At 41.1% G+C, this 18,312-nt stretch overlaps 1 protein-coding gene across 2 annotated transcripts in view; it reads left to right on the top strand.

Moving 5' to 3' along the window:
• Positions 1–15,628, top strand: part of NAA10 (N-alpha-acetyltransferase 10, NatA catalytic subunit) — a 363,584-nt gene extending 347,956 nt beyond the window's left edge. For both annotated transcript variants that reach the window (XM_044080371.1, XM_044080370.1), the window contains exon 8: positions 14,346–15,628. In XM_044080371.1, the coding sequence (XP_043936306.1) occupies positions 14,346–14,606 (261 nt within the window). In that variant the 3' untranslated portion in view covers positions 14,607–15,628. The remainder of the gene's footprint in view (positions 1–14,345) is intronic.
• The last annotated feature ends 2,684 nt before the right edge of the window (positions 15,629–18,312 follow it).

Here is an 18,312-nt window from a genome sequence, read left to right as displayed (position 1 = left end):
AAAAATGTTTATTACTGAAGCCCAAAAGAATGAATGTCTTAAGTCCAAAAACAGGGTCACAAAACCACGATATTACCAGTTGTAAAAAGCCCCATGGCTTGCATTGTCAGTTAGTTCAAATGGAGTCCAACACAATGTCCACAATTTAAGAAGAGCCCATACTCATTAATATGCTTGTTGATGGAAAAATACAACTCTTACCTTCCTGCAAAGTAAAAAAGTTGGCGTCCCGATATAACCAGGGCGTTGCCAAAAACAAACGCCCTTATAATCCTTAATGGAGAGCTCCTTGTCTGTTTAATAGACCCGGTAAATACACCATTTAAAGGAATGCAAACACCATTACAGAAAAGCTCATACCTGGTTGCGAAGCAAAAATGGAGTCCCAATATAATAAAGGCGTTATCAAAAAATGCCCTTATAATCCTCAATGGAAAACTCCTAGTCTACTTGACACTCGAATATATCATTCAATGAAATAGAAAGCCATAACAGAATCAGCGATGCCCTAGTAATACCAACAGCGCAGAGCACCACCATTCACCATCCAAAATGACCGATACACTTCACAGTCAGAACCAAAGGGCATTCAGCAAGTATAAAAAAACCTATACGCCACAGTACCAACTATTTGCCCGACTGGCAAACAGAATAATTTCTGATGAAAAGGCCAGCTTCAAAAATTAGGTGCACCAATAATGCCTTTAAGCACGGAACACCAAGCACGAAATGTGCATACCCCAAACGCCACCTGCGAAGTAAAAGAAATAGGAAACCGCTGCAAAACCATCGCTCGGACAGCAAGTGCAAAGGCCGGGCAAACAGTGCATCTCAAATCAAATGGCCAGCACCAAATGGGGGAAAAAGTAACCCTTTACTATAGACAGACCAGTTTCGGCCCAAAGAAGCCTTTATCAATGTATAACCAAATAAATCCAAACTAGTCCTTTAAAAATCATTAAAGCACCACACGATATCCAATCGCAGGCAATACGTAATTAATAATTAGATTTGCAAAATACATTTTTCCAATGGTTTTTGCAAATCGAGTTATTAATTAGGTATTGTCTGAGACTGGATATTGTGTGGTGCTTCAGTGTTTTATAAAGGACTAGTTTGGACTTATTTTGTTATACATTGATAAAGGCATCTTTGGGCCGAAACTGGTTCGTCTATAATAAAGGGTTCGTCTCCCCCCCCCCCCCCCCATTTGGTGCTGGCCATTTGATTTGAGATGCAGTGCTTGGGCCTTTGCACTTGCCGTCCGAGTGAAGGTTTTGCTGCTGCTGCTTACTTGTAGTACACCTAAAATTTTATTTATTTGATTATTTATTAGTGAAGTGTTTGACTGCCATAGAAACCTAAGAAGAAACTATTAGATGTTCATCGTGTTACACTGCTGCAGTCATCACACTTGGGTTATCCTGCCGTCAGGCGGTCCCGCAGTCTGCCAGAATTCCAAAGTCTTGGTCCAGCGTCGGTTACTGTGGCTTCTTCCCTGACGTCAGTGCGGCAGGGATATACAAGATGCATCCGACGCCATTTTCTTCAGTCTTTCTTGCCGCGCGGTGCCCAAAGCAGAAGCGGTTCGCAAGTGCCAGTCGGCCGACTCCTGAGATTTTTCGAAGTCGAATTTCAGATCCGAAGTCTTCAATAAAGCTAAGTACCCTGTTGGGGAAACTTTTTTCTTGCCTCAGACCGATGTCAGAAAAAGTTAATAATTGTATTTCTTGTGGAAAGCAAATACCTCATAAGGACTCCCACTCTTACTGTATTCCATGCCTAGGCCCTGATCACGACGTCACTAGTTGTCGGTTATGTGCTAGATTTAACAAACGTACTATTAAAAGGCATTTTGATTTTGCTTTACACTACTTTTGCCGAAGGTTCAATTATACTATGCCATCGGATCAACAGACCGTAATATCGAAAAAACGCAAGGATAAGGACAAAAACAGACATCCGAGGTCCAAAACCGACGAAGCCTCTTCTAGGCCAGTCGCCGGTCCTCAGTGAGGCACTTACGCAGCCCCTGACACCCGCTACCTCAGAGCCACAGGCCGCCTCAGACTCCCACGTGGAGACAACTAGGCCTCTGGAAACTCGAGGTATTGGGCCGACAGAAAGTAATCCCTCAGATGGGTCCTGAGCCGCTGAGCAGCCATCGGCTTCTGAGGGTGTTTTCAGACCTTCACAACTTAATATTAAAACTACAGCCAAGACAAAAGTATCACTAAAGACAAAGAAACAAGTACAGCATTCTCCTGGACAAGCCTCCATGCCTAAGAAACAGATGCTTAAAATGGCCGAAGACCTCATTACTCTAATCAGGTTCCCATCCCCCTCCTGAGAAAAGGCCTAGGCAGGATACAGACTATGATTCCTCTGATCCGGTTTCCATTTCCTCTGATTCCTCTTCAGACCAGAGGTACTCTCTACCCCCCTGTGAGGACTCTGATGCTGAAGAATCTATCCCTTCAGCCTGTCCTGAGGATTATTCTTTTGGGGAAACTTTACATACCATGAGGGAGCATTTCCATTGGGAAAGTCAGGATTACTATTGCCTCAGCACAGGCCCCTGGCTGTTCCGCCTGTGCTAGATATTGTGGATGATGTGTTCTCTGAATTCAGCTTATCTCCCGATTCCTTGCCCCCGCCAAGCCAGACAGGTACTACAGAGTCCCTGACTCTCAAGTTTCTTTATAAAAACCCTTCTGCTGATCCAGAAACTATTTCCCAGGGTCCAAAAGGGGTTAAGGCTTCCATTGCAAAAAATCCAGTACCCTCTGACAGAGATTCCAGAGCTTTGGATAGATGGGGGAAGAAAGTGTACACTTCTGCAACTTTAGCAGTAAGAGCTTTAAATTGCCAGTTTCACATGCTTAAGCACCAACAATATTTAATGGCTTAATTAAAACAGAAAATGCTTGGAAGCTCAGAAGCTCCTGATTGTAAAGAAATGCAGGATTTATTGCATGCAGTTGAACAGGTGGGAAAACATACTCTGCAATGTGGTTTTGATTCTCAAGAGGCCTCTTGTAGAGCAGCAGTTACAGGTTCAGTGATTCGAAGGCATGCTTGGTTAAAAGAACAGAGTTTACCTGCTCATGTTAAGGCAAAATTATTGTATGCTCCTTTACAGCATGATACCTTGTTTGGTGTTAAGGCAGAAGAAGTGTTAAAGAAAATGGAAGATAAAGCTAAATTTATGCAAACAGTCAAGGATTTCTTACAGGTACAGCCACCTCGATTTAGCAGAAATTGGCCTACAAAAAATTGGTTCTTTCCAGTATCAGACAGCCCACAGAGGCGCAGATACAGACACCCAAGAGGCAGATCTCAACCCCAAGGCTCAAACAGACGACAGTGGGGCACCTCAACCCCAAAAGGAGGTGAGGACAAGTCTCAACCTTACAGGAAACAGTCACAATGACTTCCCTCTTCGTACGCCAAGCACTTCCCTTTTGGAAGCCCCCTTGGGGGGAAAACTAGCACTTTTTTCTCAAAACTGGCAAACAATCACCCAAGACAAATGGGTTCTAAATATTGTGTCTCAAGGTTACAGGTTCCACTTTCATACTTTACCAAGGCTAAAAAGAATGCCAGACCTGCCAAGGCTAAAAAGAATGCCAGACCTGCCACAAAATCAATGGGCAGAGGCACAGAAACAAATTTCCGCCCTCATGGACATGAGAGCTATTCAAAAAGTACCACAGCAGGAACAAGGACAAGGATTTTACTCAAGACTCTTGCTGGTCCCCAGAAAGGACAAGGCCCGGAGGCCCATATTAGACCTTTCAATTCTAAATACTTAACTGGATATTCCGAAATTCAAAATGTTGACATTACAGCAGCTTCTACCCATGGTGGGCAAGAACGCTTGGCTTGTTACTCTGGACCTCAGAGGCATACCTGCATGTCCCTGTCAAACAAAATTGCAGAAGATACCTCAGATTCAAAGCTGGTACAATGCACTACCAATTCTCTGCACTGCCCTTTGGCTTATCTACTGCGCCCAGGGTCTTCACAAAGTGCCTGGCACCAGTAATTGCATTTTGCAGACAAAAAGGAATTCAAATATATATCCATACCTGGAAGACTGCCTCATTCAAGCAGAGACCAAGGACATTCTTCTACAGCATCTGGCGTTTGTAAAAAGGTTGCTAACTTCTCTAGGGTACACAGTAAATGAAAAGAAGTCAAAACTAGTACCCTCACAACAGATTATATTCCTGGGTGCCAGCTTAAATACAACAGCCCAGATGGCTTATCTCACGCCAGGCAAACAGGTTCAACTAACTCAGTATTTTCAATTACTGGCAAAAAGTCCCATTTCCCTGCAAGAAAAATTCTACAGGCCCTGGGATTCATGGCATCCTGCATACTACTAATACCATATGCCAGACTGCAAATGAGGAAACTACAATGGTACCTAAATGGACTCTGCACTCTCACAGTTTAGAAGCAGTAATACCACTGATTCCCTGCCTACAACAGGAGTTTCAATGGTGGGCACAGGCATGTCACCTAAACAAGGGTCAGCCTTTCACCCTACCCACAGCCAGGCAGACTAACAGATGCTTCAGATTACGCCTGGGGAGCACACATGGCAGGAAAATGCATTCAGGGCAAGTGGACCACAGACCAGACATCAATCAAAAAGAGATGTTGGCTGTGCAAAATGCCCTAACAGCTTTCAATGACCTTCTGCATCCAGGGCAATTATTATTAAACACACACAACACCACAGTAATGTGGTACATAAACAAGCAAGGGGGCACTCATTCTTACCCCCTATGCAGGCAAGTCATGACCTTGTGGAACACAGCTCTAACGTACCAAGTTCACCTTCAAGCACAATTCCTGCCAGGAAAGAAAAATACTCTGGCAGACTATCTAAGCAGAAATATCATGGACCCTCATGAATGGAAATTGAATCCACAAATCTTCAGCATGTTAATGCAAAAATGGGGATGCCCAGACATCGATCCTTTTGCCTCCCCACTGAATTGCCAACTACAAAAAGTCTGCACAAGGACTTATCACAAACAAGCATGGAAAGTGGATGCTCTTTTGTTCAGCTGGAAAAACCTAAAAGTTTATGCCTTCCCGCCTCTGCCTCTCCTTTCAAAGGTACTCCTAAAAGCCAGACAACAGAAACCACAGATTATCCTGATTGCTCCAGACTGGCCACGTCAGCACTGGTACCCTATCTTAAGGAACCTAGCACAAGGCCCACCATGGATTTTGCCTCAAATTCCACACCTTCTGACTCAACAAAACAATCAGATCCTGCATGGTCAGCTCAAAACCCTAAACCTGGCTGCATGGCAGATTTGTCAAACAGGCAACACCTCTCTCTAAAGCGGTTATGGATGTCATTTTGGAGGCCAGGAGGCCTGGCACCAGGAAAGCTTACTCAGAAAAATGGAAAAGATTCTGCGCCTGGAACCAGGCTCAAAGCCTAGACCCTCTTGTTCCAAACATTCCACAGATTTTACAATACTTAACTGAGATGCTGGACAGAGGCCTATCCTCATCAATTAAGATCCACGCCTCTGCCATTTCAGCACATTACAACATGGATCCTCCTTTATTCTCTCATCCCTTGCTAAAGCAGTACCTCAGAGGGGCTAAAAACATAAGACCGCCCCGGAGAGCACCAACTTGGGACCTCAATTTTGTTTTGGAAAAACTGACCCTGCCACCTTTTGAGCCAGTCAATACAGCCAATCTAAAATTTTTATCATGGAAAACAGCTCTGCTCCTGGCAGTAACTTAAGCAAGAAGAGTCTCAGAGCTACAGGCATTAATGGCAGTGGAACCTTTTATAATTTTTCATCAGGACAGGGTTTCTTTAAGGACAAACCCTACCTTTATGCCAAAGGTGGTATCTAGTGCGGCTCTTAACCAAACCATCCATTTGCCAACTTTTTATCCAAACCCCCAGAATAAAGGGGAGAAACTTCTGCATTCTTTGGACATACACAGGCAGCTATGCTTCTACTTGGACAAAACAAAAGCTATCAGAAAAACTGAGCAACTGTTTGTAGCATATGCTGCAGGATCACAGGGCAAGACTATATCAAAGCAGACTATATCCAAATGGATAGGACACTGTATTCGTTACTGCTACACACAGCGTGGGAAATCAGTCCCAAATAGCGTTAGGCCACATGCCACCAGGGCTACAGCCACTTCAGTGGCCTTTCTCAGAGGAGTACCTACCAATGAAATTTTGGAGGTTGCAACTTAGTTCAGTGCACAACTTTACCAAGCATTACACCTGCCTCTTTACTCTAAATCCAGAGCAGGATTTGCCTCATAGCCAATCCTAACTCTTTATAGACCAGCCACCCAACCTTAGCTTTGGGATTCTACCAAAGTGTGATGACTGCAGCAGTGTAACACGATGAACATAGTACAGTTTTGTCCCTACCATAAATGTAGATGTTAGTGTTCACACTACTGCAGTCCAGGTTACCCTCCCTCCATCCCCTCTGAACTAGCTGGCCTTATCTATACCTTTCTATCCTATACAAGCTTTGTGGTGTATTTGAATGTGACTGAAGGTATTGTTTTTATTTTATATGTATTGCCTACCTACTTGGGGGCACCTGACATCTGGGGCAAGAAAAACTGAAGAAAATGGCGTTGGATGCATCTTGTATACCCCTGGCGCACTGACGTCAGGGAAGAAGCGACAGCAACCGACGCCGGACCAAGACTTTGGAATTCTGGCCGACTGCGGGGACCGCCTGACGGCAGGATAACCCAAGTGTGATGACTGCAGCAGTGTGAACACTCGAACATCTACATTTATGGTAGGTACAAAACTGTACTTTAAAGAAAGACATTGGATGCATGTTAAACCTTATCACAATGTGAAAACCTGTGTTGTGGGCTGTGGTGTAGCCTGTGAACATTAGAGAAGTTGTTGTGGTACCAATAACAGATATCTATTTGACGCATTGGTTTTAAAAAAAAAAAAGCCTTGGAGAATTTGCAAACTGTACATCAGCAGCCTGATTGGAGAATGAATGTTCTCCAGCAAGGGTATTAATGTACATGTAATGCCCTCTGAAAAATTAGTCCACAGCTTCACAGCAGCATATCAAGGTGCCGTGGAGCTTGGACTACAAAAAACTAATGGCTGCCATTACTTTACACTCGCTAAGCAGCTTAGCTGTGTAACTAGTGTAAAAAAAAAAAGTGTATGTGTAAGAATGGGTTTTCTTTCTGCATGTGTGAGTGAATGTGTATGAAAGCAGAATAGACTGTGTGAGTGAGTGTGATCTTGTGTACATAGCGCTCAACTGTCCAATTTTTCACAGAATATCCATATTTTTGCCTCACATTTTTTCTGTTCCTCATAAAATTTGTGGTTTTCTGAAGTTCTGTGAGTGAGGAGTGAATTCACAAAATAATGACAGGCACTTGACTTTCAGGCTTTTTATCTTTCAGAAAATGCATTGTAATAAAAAACACTTTTTTTTTTCTAGCAACTTTCTAAGTTTTTATAAGAGCATTATTTAAAATGTGTTGCTATATTTGGGGCTTTGTCCCCCCATTATTTTTGGCTTTGAGCAGAGTTTTTGTACTAAGAGGTTGAGAGTTGTGCTTGTGAGTGAATAGGAGTATGAAATCAGAGGAGACTGGTTGTGTATGTGTGTGAAAGCAGAAAGACTGTGCTTGAGAGAGAGAATGAGCTCTCTGTAAAATTGTTGTGCTTTACTAATTCTTAAGCACTATAATTTTTTTAATATTTTTTGTACGTATTTTTATATATTTATGTAAAATGCTTCTTCCAACACTATTAACATGCGCCACAGAAAGTTTGAAACATTAGGCAGAGGAACTATTTTGCGTCAAAACGTATATATAAAAAAAAAAAAATAGTACTTAATCCAGTGTATGTGTTTAATGTGTAGTTAATGATCTTCCAGGGATGTAGAAGCCCTCCGCTTGTGCCGTCTGGCCTCATAACACCCCTGGGCGGGCGTTAATTATGCATCAACACACCCTGTTGGGCATTATTGCTTTACATAAGAAATGTGGAGCATTGTGTGGAGTCGCAGCGCACGGTTGAAGGATGCCCTTTTAGGAATACAAAAAGTCCCTCGATTAACAATAGATTTAAGAATTTAAATATGTGGTGAGGCGAAAGGGTTTCTCTAACATAACTTAATGAAGAGCTGAGCTTAACTGGGGAAATCAGTGTAGTGTGTTGCAAAATGGGAACAGGAGAAGAGACGAACTGAGGAAAGTCTGGGAGGGGGCATAATTACAGTACGCGGTGGAAGATGCCAATTTGGGAACAAAAAAAATGTCCCTTGTCCAACTGTGGAGCTTTTAGAATTAAAATGTGGTGAGGTGAAAGGGTTGCTGCCTAATATGGTGAAGAGATTAAATAGAGAATTAAGAGTGGTGAAATACGAAGTGGGGAAAATAGTGGCGAAACCTACAAAGTACACAAATCAAGATAGAAAAGAATGTAGCATCTGGATATGCTGAGAACAAAAGGGGGACAAAACCTAAAAACAGTGAGGATCCAAACTGTGTGAGCAGTAATCAAACAAACCAGCTTAGAATGCCGTAACAATGCAGTGGGGCGGGTGTGTTGGTCAGAGGGGGGTGAAGGATCTAAGGAAACACAGAACTGCCAAGTTTGTGCAGATTTGATCAAAAACATAAGTAGATGAAGTTGAAAATAAAAAATAATTATAAGAGAATTAGTTACTGGTACCTAGGATTATCTGGGTAATTGAAAGGTGCCTGTATCTTAGGTGTAGGGCTGAGCATTGTGCTGAGGTGTAATGGGGAGCGAAGCTGGAACTCCAATGGCGGGGTAGTTTAAGGTAGATGAAATGGACCTAACCAATAAGGAACAGAAACATGCTGGGAATCATATGTGGAAGAACAGTGTAAGGTGAAGGTAAGCCTGAAAAGTAAGAATTTATGGGTGTAAGGGACCTATGGGCTTTAATGGGACTGGACTCAGGCTGATCTACGGAACATAGAGTAGAGCTGAAAATTGGAGGATGTGGTGGAAAATGCAAGAAATATAAAACTTGAAAATTGCCACCAAATATGGAAACGTGTAGGGTCCTAAAGTCTAAGTAGATTATTTAGTGTAGACTTTAGTAGATTATATACTGTAGATCCTTTGTCATAAATGAAGTGTAAAGCCAACCAACTGCATTGTTTTGTTTAAAAAAAAAATTCTAGCTTAGATCATGGAAAGGAACTTATTTCCAGTAGTGAAATTTTTTGGTCATTGTTTTTAAAAATGGCACCTTTGACGTAGTTGAAAGTATTTCACATGGTACTATACAGTTAACAAGCATTTTATCTTTGTATCAAAAATAGGAAAAGTGAGAATAAGTGAAAGTAACATACTGCTAATTGGGTTTGTAATCGGTTCAGATTTCAGTTGTAATCCTTAATGGATTAACATACAGTTAGTTATAAACTTCTTGTGGTCCAGTTTATGGAGATTCATCATGGGTATTAATGATCCAGTCGTATAAGTCCTGGTTCTTTCCGGGCTTATAACCTAATTTCTCAGCAAAGTTCTTTCTTTTCCAGTTGATCAGTTGTGCTGTCATTAAATGGAATGTCCAGAATTTGGTCCAAGATGTGAAATGAAAAGAAGTAGACTGTTTGTATCCTAAAAGGCCATCCTTCAACAGCGTACTGTTAGTCTCTACCCCTGGCATTATAAGCCTCCGCTCCATGTCTTACTGTTTTTAAAAAAGCCGGTGGGCAAAATGGATATCGGTCATTGGTACTATAATAGCTTCTCTGATGTTCACAGGCTACACCACAGCCCACAACATGGGTTCTCATGCCGATAAGGTTTAACATGCATCTAATGTCTCTCTCCAAGTTTCTTCTTTGGTTTCTGTCAGCCAAACACTTCATTCTAGCTCTGCTGTGATGCTTCTGTTAAGCTCTACACACAACAATCTAACAGGACCGCACTATTATACCAATATTTTTTATTTGTTGTTTACCTAGGCACTGTAATAGTTAAAACTCCATAGGCAGACCCTTGGTGTCTTCCTTTAATATGATTTTAATACGATTTGTAATTCCATCCCCACCCTTCCGTTACAAGCCCGGGCCACACTCTCTCTTTTTTTTCTTTTCTCATCTTTAGAATCTTTAAGTTCTCCATTGCATCAAAAGATGATCCCCAGTATAATCCCAAGCCCTGCACTACTATAAACTTTTATACAATTATGTCCACATCCAACATGAACACCCACAAAGTGGATTCCCACTGCAAGTTTTTTTATAGCCAAGTACTTTTGTGAAGTTACACTGAGGCACTTTTGATCACTATGATCGGTGAGCCTGCCCCTGGGAGCATGCTTCCCCACCCATATTGAGAAAGTCCTGACTCCATTATTAAACAAGCATCCCACCCCACCCCCCCTTAAAAAAAACTGTTTGGTACAAAATTTATCTTTTAGCAGCAGGTACAACATACTATCCTGCAAGCTTTTTTTTTGTAATCCTTAAACAACTGGAAAAAGGTCATCTAAATCGAAACACCAGATGGCTGTAGGATTCCAGACTGTAAACTGAACTCCCGTGTTCCCATGCCAGGAAACCCATTCCTCCAAAGACAGAACCGCCTCCGTTTTGGTTTGATACTGAACAGACAGATTAGTTTTATGGGTAGTTCTGTATGGTTATGAGAAAAAGGAGGGGGAAAAAAGGCAGCCCCACATAGTTCTCCACTGCACTAGCTATAACTGTCACTACCAAGCTGGAGTGCATGTACAGAGAGAGAAAAAAAATGTTATGGCAGATCTGACGAAGGTTTTATGAAAGTGCCCCAGTACTTGCCTAGACAGATAATTTATATGACTTCAGTGGATCAACTGAAATTAAATAATGTTCACTTGATTTCTTAAGCTTTCTATGTTAATATGGTCTTTAGGTTCATTTGCTAGGTTTTTATTGTAGACTTTTCAATGTGACTTTTTTTAATTTACATTCTGTTGTAAAATTTTCCTTCTCTCTACTAAAACTTTTTAAGAAAGTGAACCAGATAGGACAGTTTAACCGCACCTACAAGTATACCAAGCAAAGCCCAGCATGCATACCTCTCAACGTGTTAGCACAAGAAATCTGGACAAAGCCTGCCATAATGGGGGGACAAAGGCCCAAAAATAGTGACCGATTTTAAATATAGCATTTATAAATTTAGTTGATAGAATAACAAGATTTGTTTTAGCATGATTTTCTGAATAATATGAAGTCTAAAACTCGGAGGTATATCACTATTTAGTTACTTCAGTCCTCGGACCATCCCAGTGATTTGCCAGAAAACCACAGATTTCATGAGAAACTGACCAAAAATGAGGCAAAAATCTGACATTCTGCAAAAATCTGGACAGTTGAGTGTGTGCCACCATGACGTCAGATTTTCATAATAAAGATGAAACTGCCACTCCCCTCCCCATGACCAAATGGGCAGGTTTTTACTTGGAAATGCCCCTTAGAATATGAATAAAAACCAGGCTGGTCTAACTGTAAATTCAGTCTTCTAAGCAGTGCTCATCTGCCAATAAGATACTCAGAACTACGACTGAGTTTCTTCCTTTTATATTTCTATATCTTTTTCTTTTACCACAGTTGGTGATTCTCAGGCTGAATCTTCTTGCTGCAGAGAATGCCAAGTAAAGATGCAGAGCATTACTGATCAGAGATAAGGGCAGGTCTCTGTCAGGGAGTAGATACTTAGATTATCTTCACTGGCATATTGGAAAGGGGTGGGCTCGAAGCATTCTTTGTCCTCTGTCCATACCTTTACAAACACTCCAAACTGGATTCCTTTTCAAGGTTGAGAGCAGCATTTCCTAGGACCCTTTTCAAGGGACTCTTGTGTACTTCTTCCGGGTTAGAGTAAGTTTTGGAAATCTATCCAAGATGCAAAGTGATGATCATAGTACATTTGCACAAGTGCTTAGATGTTGGAATTCCTCATGGGCAGCACTCACCCACTATTCCCCCAGATTGCATATAGTTAAGGTGCATTCAACCTCTCTGATTCTGTCATTGTTGGATTTATTTTTGTGTTATTGTGATTGGGTATGAATTTACTCTTGCAAGGTGATACTGGCTTCAGGCTTTTTCCCTTCAAGAAAGGAGAGGAAAGTACCTGAACACTCGCTGTCTGTGGCAGTTGTAGGCTTCTGTCTTTGAATATGCTCAGTCAGCTGTCACAGGAAGGGAGAGGGAGTCGAATCTGAGCTGTTGAAAGCTGGCCAGTTCTGGGTTACCTTGGCAGATGACAAAAATTCAACTGAGGCATGGAGTAATTCGAATATCTGCTGTTAAAGTTGCACAAGTCATCCTTACCTGTGTTGTACTGTGTGAACAAAGTAAGGTACATAATGTTTAGTTAGCCGGGGTACACTTGTCTGATTAAGTGAAGTAATTTAGGTTGCATTGCAGCTGTGTTGGTGGACTATGCAGAGTCTGTGATCAGCTGCAAGTATAAGCAACATGGAGCAGCTTCAAGCAGAGTAGACCAGCTGTGGGTTACTTAGGGCAACCAAGAGGCTGCTTGGAGGATGCACAGTGCAGCTAATCGCTAATCACACAGCTGTGTGTAGCTGGCTGTCCTCCCAAGTATCACTGGTCACATTAACAAGTAGGATTTGGGAAAGTAGATGGTATTACTATAGCTATGGATCAAGATGTCTGCATCCATGCAATGCTTGTTATAGCGGGGTTGCAACACTTAACACAGTGCTGCACAAACACTGATAGTTTATAGCAACATTGAAAACAACTGAAAAGCTCCAAATGAACACACTGGTCAATAGCAAACCATACTTATCAAGGTTCTAAAACAGAGGCCTAGAAATGGCTTGGCTTTCTCTGTAGTCTCACTAGAGTAAACCAGAAGCAGTTGTTAGCTAGATTACTAAGGCACAAAAATGTGTACAGCAGTGATGGTAAACTCTAAATACAAGTAAAAGCTGAAACAAACTTTTCCCATTTCTTGTAGGTAGTGGTATGTAGCCATTCCTGCACAAATGGGTCACAGTCAGAAGTTTAACAACCCCATAGCAAGTGAGCACTAAGCTGCTCAAATGAGGGCTCTTTATAACACTGAAAACTGGTGAAAAGCTCGTACAAGCACATTCTCCAGTTGCAAACTGCACTCTTAACTTTCTACAGCAGTCTCGCATGAAGATCTGTTAAATATGGTTTGTTTTACCATTGGGCGAATTAATAGAAGTAATGAAGTAATCCGGTTTTGTGGAGTCTTTTTCTCTCTAAACTGATTGGTATATTATCCTTTTCGTTAATTGTATTGGTAGTAGCCTAGTTGCACAGCTGAAGCCAGAAAAAAATATTTATAAATGGAATTATTTGCAGAGCTGGTGGAGGTTACAGTTTAATATTCCCCTCTAGAAAAATATTCCTCTTGTACAGTTTGGGTGCTATTATTTTGGAGATAGCATATTGAAAATTGTTTGCATTAAATTATACTTGAGAATGAAAGTCAAATTGGCATTTATGATGTGGATATAGAATAACTTGATATATTTTTTCCTTAAATTTGTATGATACTGTGGTTCATTTTTTATAACTAATATCAGTTTACAAAGACTTCACAGTGGTGAAGCAGTACAGATTAGACAGGTTAGCTACTTTGTAGTTTTGGGTATTATCATTTTGAATTGATTTATTCATTCCCTTCTGTGACCGCATGAGACTGCATTCGAATAATGCAATTTTTTTTCCAAAGCTACTGAGGCTGAGTTATTTAACAGAAGGCCACAGAAGTAGTTAATGGGGTTTTCAAAAGTGAGATGTTGAGGGATTCAGATTTGCTGTCAAAAGAAAGGGCGGAAATGACTGAAACATTTTAGGTAAATGGTACATGTGTTATAACTGAGGTCTTGTGTTAGTAATAACTTCAGCCTTGTCATTTCAAATTCTGAGGAGATTAGTGTTGGATAGTTTGCCAGGGAAATGATACCATCAGATGCAAATAAAATGGGGTGCTGTGTTAAATTCCAAAAGGTTGTACTTTGACAGGCTTAAAGATCATTTTATTTTTTGCCATTTTTCTTCCAATTATTTTGTGGCTTTTCTTGTATAGTCATTAGAACAGCTGAAGTACTCACCATTTGCTTTAACTCCTCTTTACTTTTTTGCATGGAAAGTAGTCTATAAAGTTTATTTAGACTGAATCCAGGGGTTTTTGATAACTGTGTTTTGAATATCCATGGGTGGGTAATGCAGCATACGGTATTTGCATGATCTTCATAATGAAACTTGAAATGTAAGCATTTGTATTCCTTTTCTTCTAGCTTAGAAGAAATGAACTGAAAGAAAAGAACAAACACAACATACTGACTTCCATAGAAAACAAGAGTGACCATAAATCCAACCACGTGGGTGAGTGTTGCCGGGATGAAAAGTGTCCAGCCAGCGGTGGTAGTGCTGGGCCAGTCAGCAGACATGATGGAACAGAAGATAGTGGTGACAGCAAGGATGTGAGTGAGGTCAGCGAAGCTACGGAAAGTACTGATGTCAAAGATAGTTCGGAAGCATCTGACTCTGCCTCTTAAGCTTTTATGACATTTACATCTGAGGTGGACATTGGTCATAGCAATCTTGAGGGCAAGTCCATGAAAACCTGAGACTTATTTTTTTTGGGGGGGGGGGGTTGAAATGCTTTACAGAAAAATTCTTGGCATATTTAAGTAATTGCTCTTTAGTCTTCAGGAGAGCAAAGACTAATTCTGTCTGTGGTATGCATTAGGTGTGTAGAAAATGTTGCGTTACCTGAGCACTTCTGTATCCTAGCATGGATTGGCCTGTATTGCTTGTTAAAAAAATCCAGAATGAATTTTTACACTAGTCTAATCGTATATCTTTTACACAGTGTTACTTTAGAGGGCAAAACAACGAACATTACTTGCCTCTTTCCAGTTGGTACATCAGTCTCCATTTACACTGTAAACTTAAAGGTCTGAGGGAAATTCCAAGGTAATATTTTCATGTAAAGCTGTCTTGAGAAATGTGTCCTGGTTTGAAGATTGTTCTAGGTATATTTTATTTTTTGTTTGTGAGGCAGTTAAGCTTTAAACCGCTGGATACTGTCAGACTAAGAATATGGTTAAATAAAAGTGTAAAACAAGAATATGAGCAATACAGGTATAAAAATGTTTTAGAATAGAGAATGTCATTACTGTTGTAGTCCCTCATTCTTAAAACATGTCTGAGTAACTGATTTTAAGGTGACAAAGATGCAAGCAGTCTCCTCATAACACTTGCTGTTTAAAACTACCAAATCATTAACAAATTTTAATTTTTATTTAAAAGTGTATTGCTACCTGTTCAACTTTATTTACATTGGTGAGTTTACTCAAGTGTTGTACTGATAAAGCATTCCGTCATGTCATCAGGTTAAAGCAGTATTTGGTAACTTGATAAGCAGCTGATGATAGATGATTGTACATAGATTTTAGACATTTAGGAGTCTAGTGGAAGTGCTTGAGAATGCATCTGACAGAATTTTTTTTTCTCTTATGATTAGTAAAAGCAAGAACAGAGTCTGAATTGCATTAAAAGATTTTTGTCTAACTTATTGGAGATGTTTAACTGAAATATGAGTGTTGAATGTAGCGGTTTTAACATTCCTTTGAATGCTTCTCTGTTGCCTGAGGCTGCTTGCTGATGGTTTCATCCAAAACACCATGCTTTATTTCAAAGCTGTATCTGATTACATTAGTCTAATTGTGCAGGAATGTGCTACTTGATACAGATGGTTCATTTGGTATTTAATGTTATACCTCTCAACTGTCTGTTGTTTTGTAGATTGTCCAGATTTTTGCATATTTTTGGTTTGTGCCTCATAATGTTTGAATTCTTGCACATCATTAAGGACTGAAGTCCCTAAATTCTCATTTGAGTTTCAGACTTAAGTGCTTCAGAAAATGCATAGTAACATGGATCCTGTTTAGCATCTTTCCCTGTGTGTAAGAACAATGTTTAAAATCTGTCCCTGTTTTTGGGCCTTTGTCCAGATCTCTTGTACCAAGAGGTTGAGAGGTGTGGTTCATATTTTCTCCACCATAGTTTGGCACTTTTGAATTTAAGATCCCGCTTTCTGGGATATGCACGCACCCGTTCTGTACATACTGTAATGTGACACTAGCTGCATAAGGGCATGCATCTCTTAACAGGTTTTTGAGCCACTTGTACAATTAACTATCTTGGTTCTTGTTACTATTATTGCAGTCTTGTATATGCAGCCCTAAACACCAGCACATTACTTTCCTGTGGCCTTTACATTACCAGCCGCCACCTGCGCTAGCCGTGCTTTTACTGCATAGTGAAGAAAAATGTCAAACTACTGCAAATGCCAGAGATTAAATTTGTTTGCAAACGAGAGTAATAAGCCTTCCTCACATCCAGAAATATGGCAGCCATTGAGAGCACTTAACATAGGGTTGGATGGAGGGTCCTCAATGCAGTGCAGACCTATGCATATGTTGGAGCTTTACTGTAAGGACATGAACTAGGAATTGCTGCATTGAGTTGGTTCACTGACAGGATGCATCTTGGAAGTAGATTATATGATGGTAAGGAGACTGGACATCTTATGCATCCAGGGGATGAGCTGGAAGGGTAGAGTAGCAAAGTCGCTTGGCTTAGGATTCCAATTCTGCTACTTTGGAGGACGACAGTTTAGAAATGGTGTAGGAATTGTGGTAAGGAAGACTTCAAAAGACAATAAGGGATGTCATCAGAATTGGTGAGAGATTCTCTGCAATCAGACTGCAGCCTAATAAGGCAGTATGCCCCCAAACAAGCTTGTGATAGTGAGGAAGAGTGCATTCAAACAGCAGTTGCAGGATCTACTAGATAAAGCAAGACATTATTTATTAATTGGTATTGATAATGGTAGACTTAAATGCACATATCAGGACAGGCATAACAGGATATGAGGACCACCTGGTTCCACATGGGGTGAGGCAACAGGAATTAAGTAGTAGAGGCCATTCTAGGCATCTTTCTGGCAGATGGCTTGTTAGTAGCCAGCGCATAGTTCAGAAGGAGTTTCATAAGGTCACGTACAAGGGTGGTCAATATGCAGCTGGGGTAGGCTTCCTCCTAGTAAGGAAAGGGCATGGGGTAGAGTCAGTGACTGCAAAGTCATCCCCAATGAAACAAGTCAGCCAACAACATAAAATACTGGTCGCCATAATCACCTGCAAGCAGTGGTCAGAGAAGGCTGTGTAAGGTCAACAGAGACCAGGCTGGAAGACCTGGAAGTTGACTAGAGATAGAGCACAACTGTTGAAGGAATTCTTTCAGGCTGTAGTACTGTAAGAAGAAGAAATGGGTGGAGTTGAAGAATGGCAGCACCTCAAAACAGCATGTGTTACTACAGAACAGGTATGCATCTGAACCAAGTATGGAAATAAGGTAGAAAAGAAAAGCTGATGGGTGGAATGCAGAAGTCCACGAAGTCATCAAAAGAAACAAAACGTGCAGGAAAAAGTGGGAGATAGGAAAGACAAAAACAGGCTAGGAAGGAATACTTGGCTAACAAAGAAGGCTGAGGGCAGTTGCAGTAGCAAAGAACAAGGCATCAGGGTCACTCTACTAGTTTCTGGAAAGTAAGTCAGTGGGTGGCAGAAAGGAACTATATCAGATTGCAAAGCAAAGATAGAAAAACACAGAAGATGGTCAGACACCCTTCATAAAGAATGCCAGCAACAACTTGCTCACCAGTCCACAGGATATCAAAGGCAGATGGAAAGAGTACTTCTAGCAGCATCTGAAAGAAGAAAATCGTACAGAGACCGGACTGCCCCATACGCCGCCTACAATGAGAGAAGAAGAGGAGACCAGCGTAGTAGAAAGAACATCATTAAGGAAAATGAAGTCCGGGAAAGCTGCAGGCTCAGATGAGGTTACAGCAGATATGAAAGATGCTGGGTGAGACGGGGGAGAAATGGATGTTTTTCATGTTTCACTGTTGCAGTCATCACTTGTGGGTTATCCCTGCTGTGGTAGCTCTTGGCTGGCTCGAATACCAGGTTCAATGTTTATTTGCATCTGCTGCAGTCACCTTTAGTCTGATGTCATGTCATCGGTGCTATAAAGCAAGGGAGCCGACATCATTACATCAGTCTTTCTTGCTGTGGAGCCCGTAGCAGAAGCAGTTTGCACAAGTGCAGGTCGGCCGCTACCAGAAGTTGGATTTCAGCTGAAAACGTCTAAAGCCAAGTTACTGCGTCACTTGTTTAGGCCCAGACCATG

The sequence above is a fragment of the Protopterus annectens genome, chromosome 8.part0 (genome assembly GCF_019279795.1).
Source record: "Protopterus annectens isolate FY-2018-M chromosome 8.part0, PAN1.0, whole genome shotgun sequence".
In the NCBI taxonomy this organism is placed as follows: Eukaryota; Metazoa; Chordata; order Ceratodontiformes; family Protopteridae; genus Protopterus; species Protopterus annectens.
The sequence above is the reverse complement of the archived record's forward strand: the minus strand, read 5'-3'. Positions and strand labels throughout refer to the sequence as shown.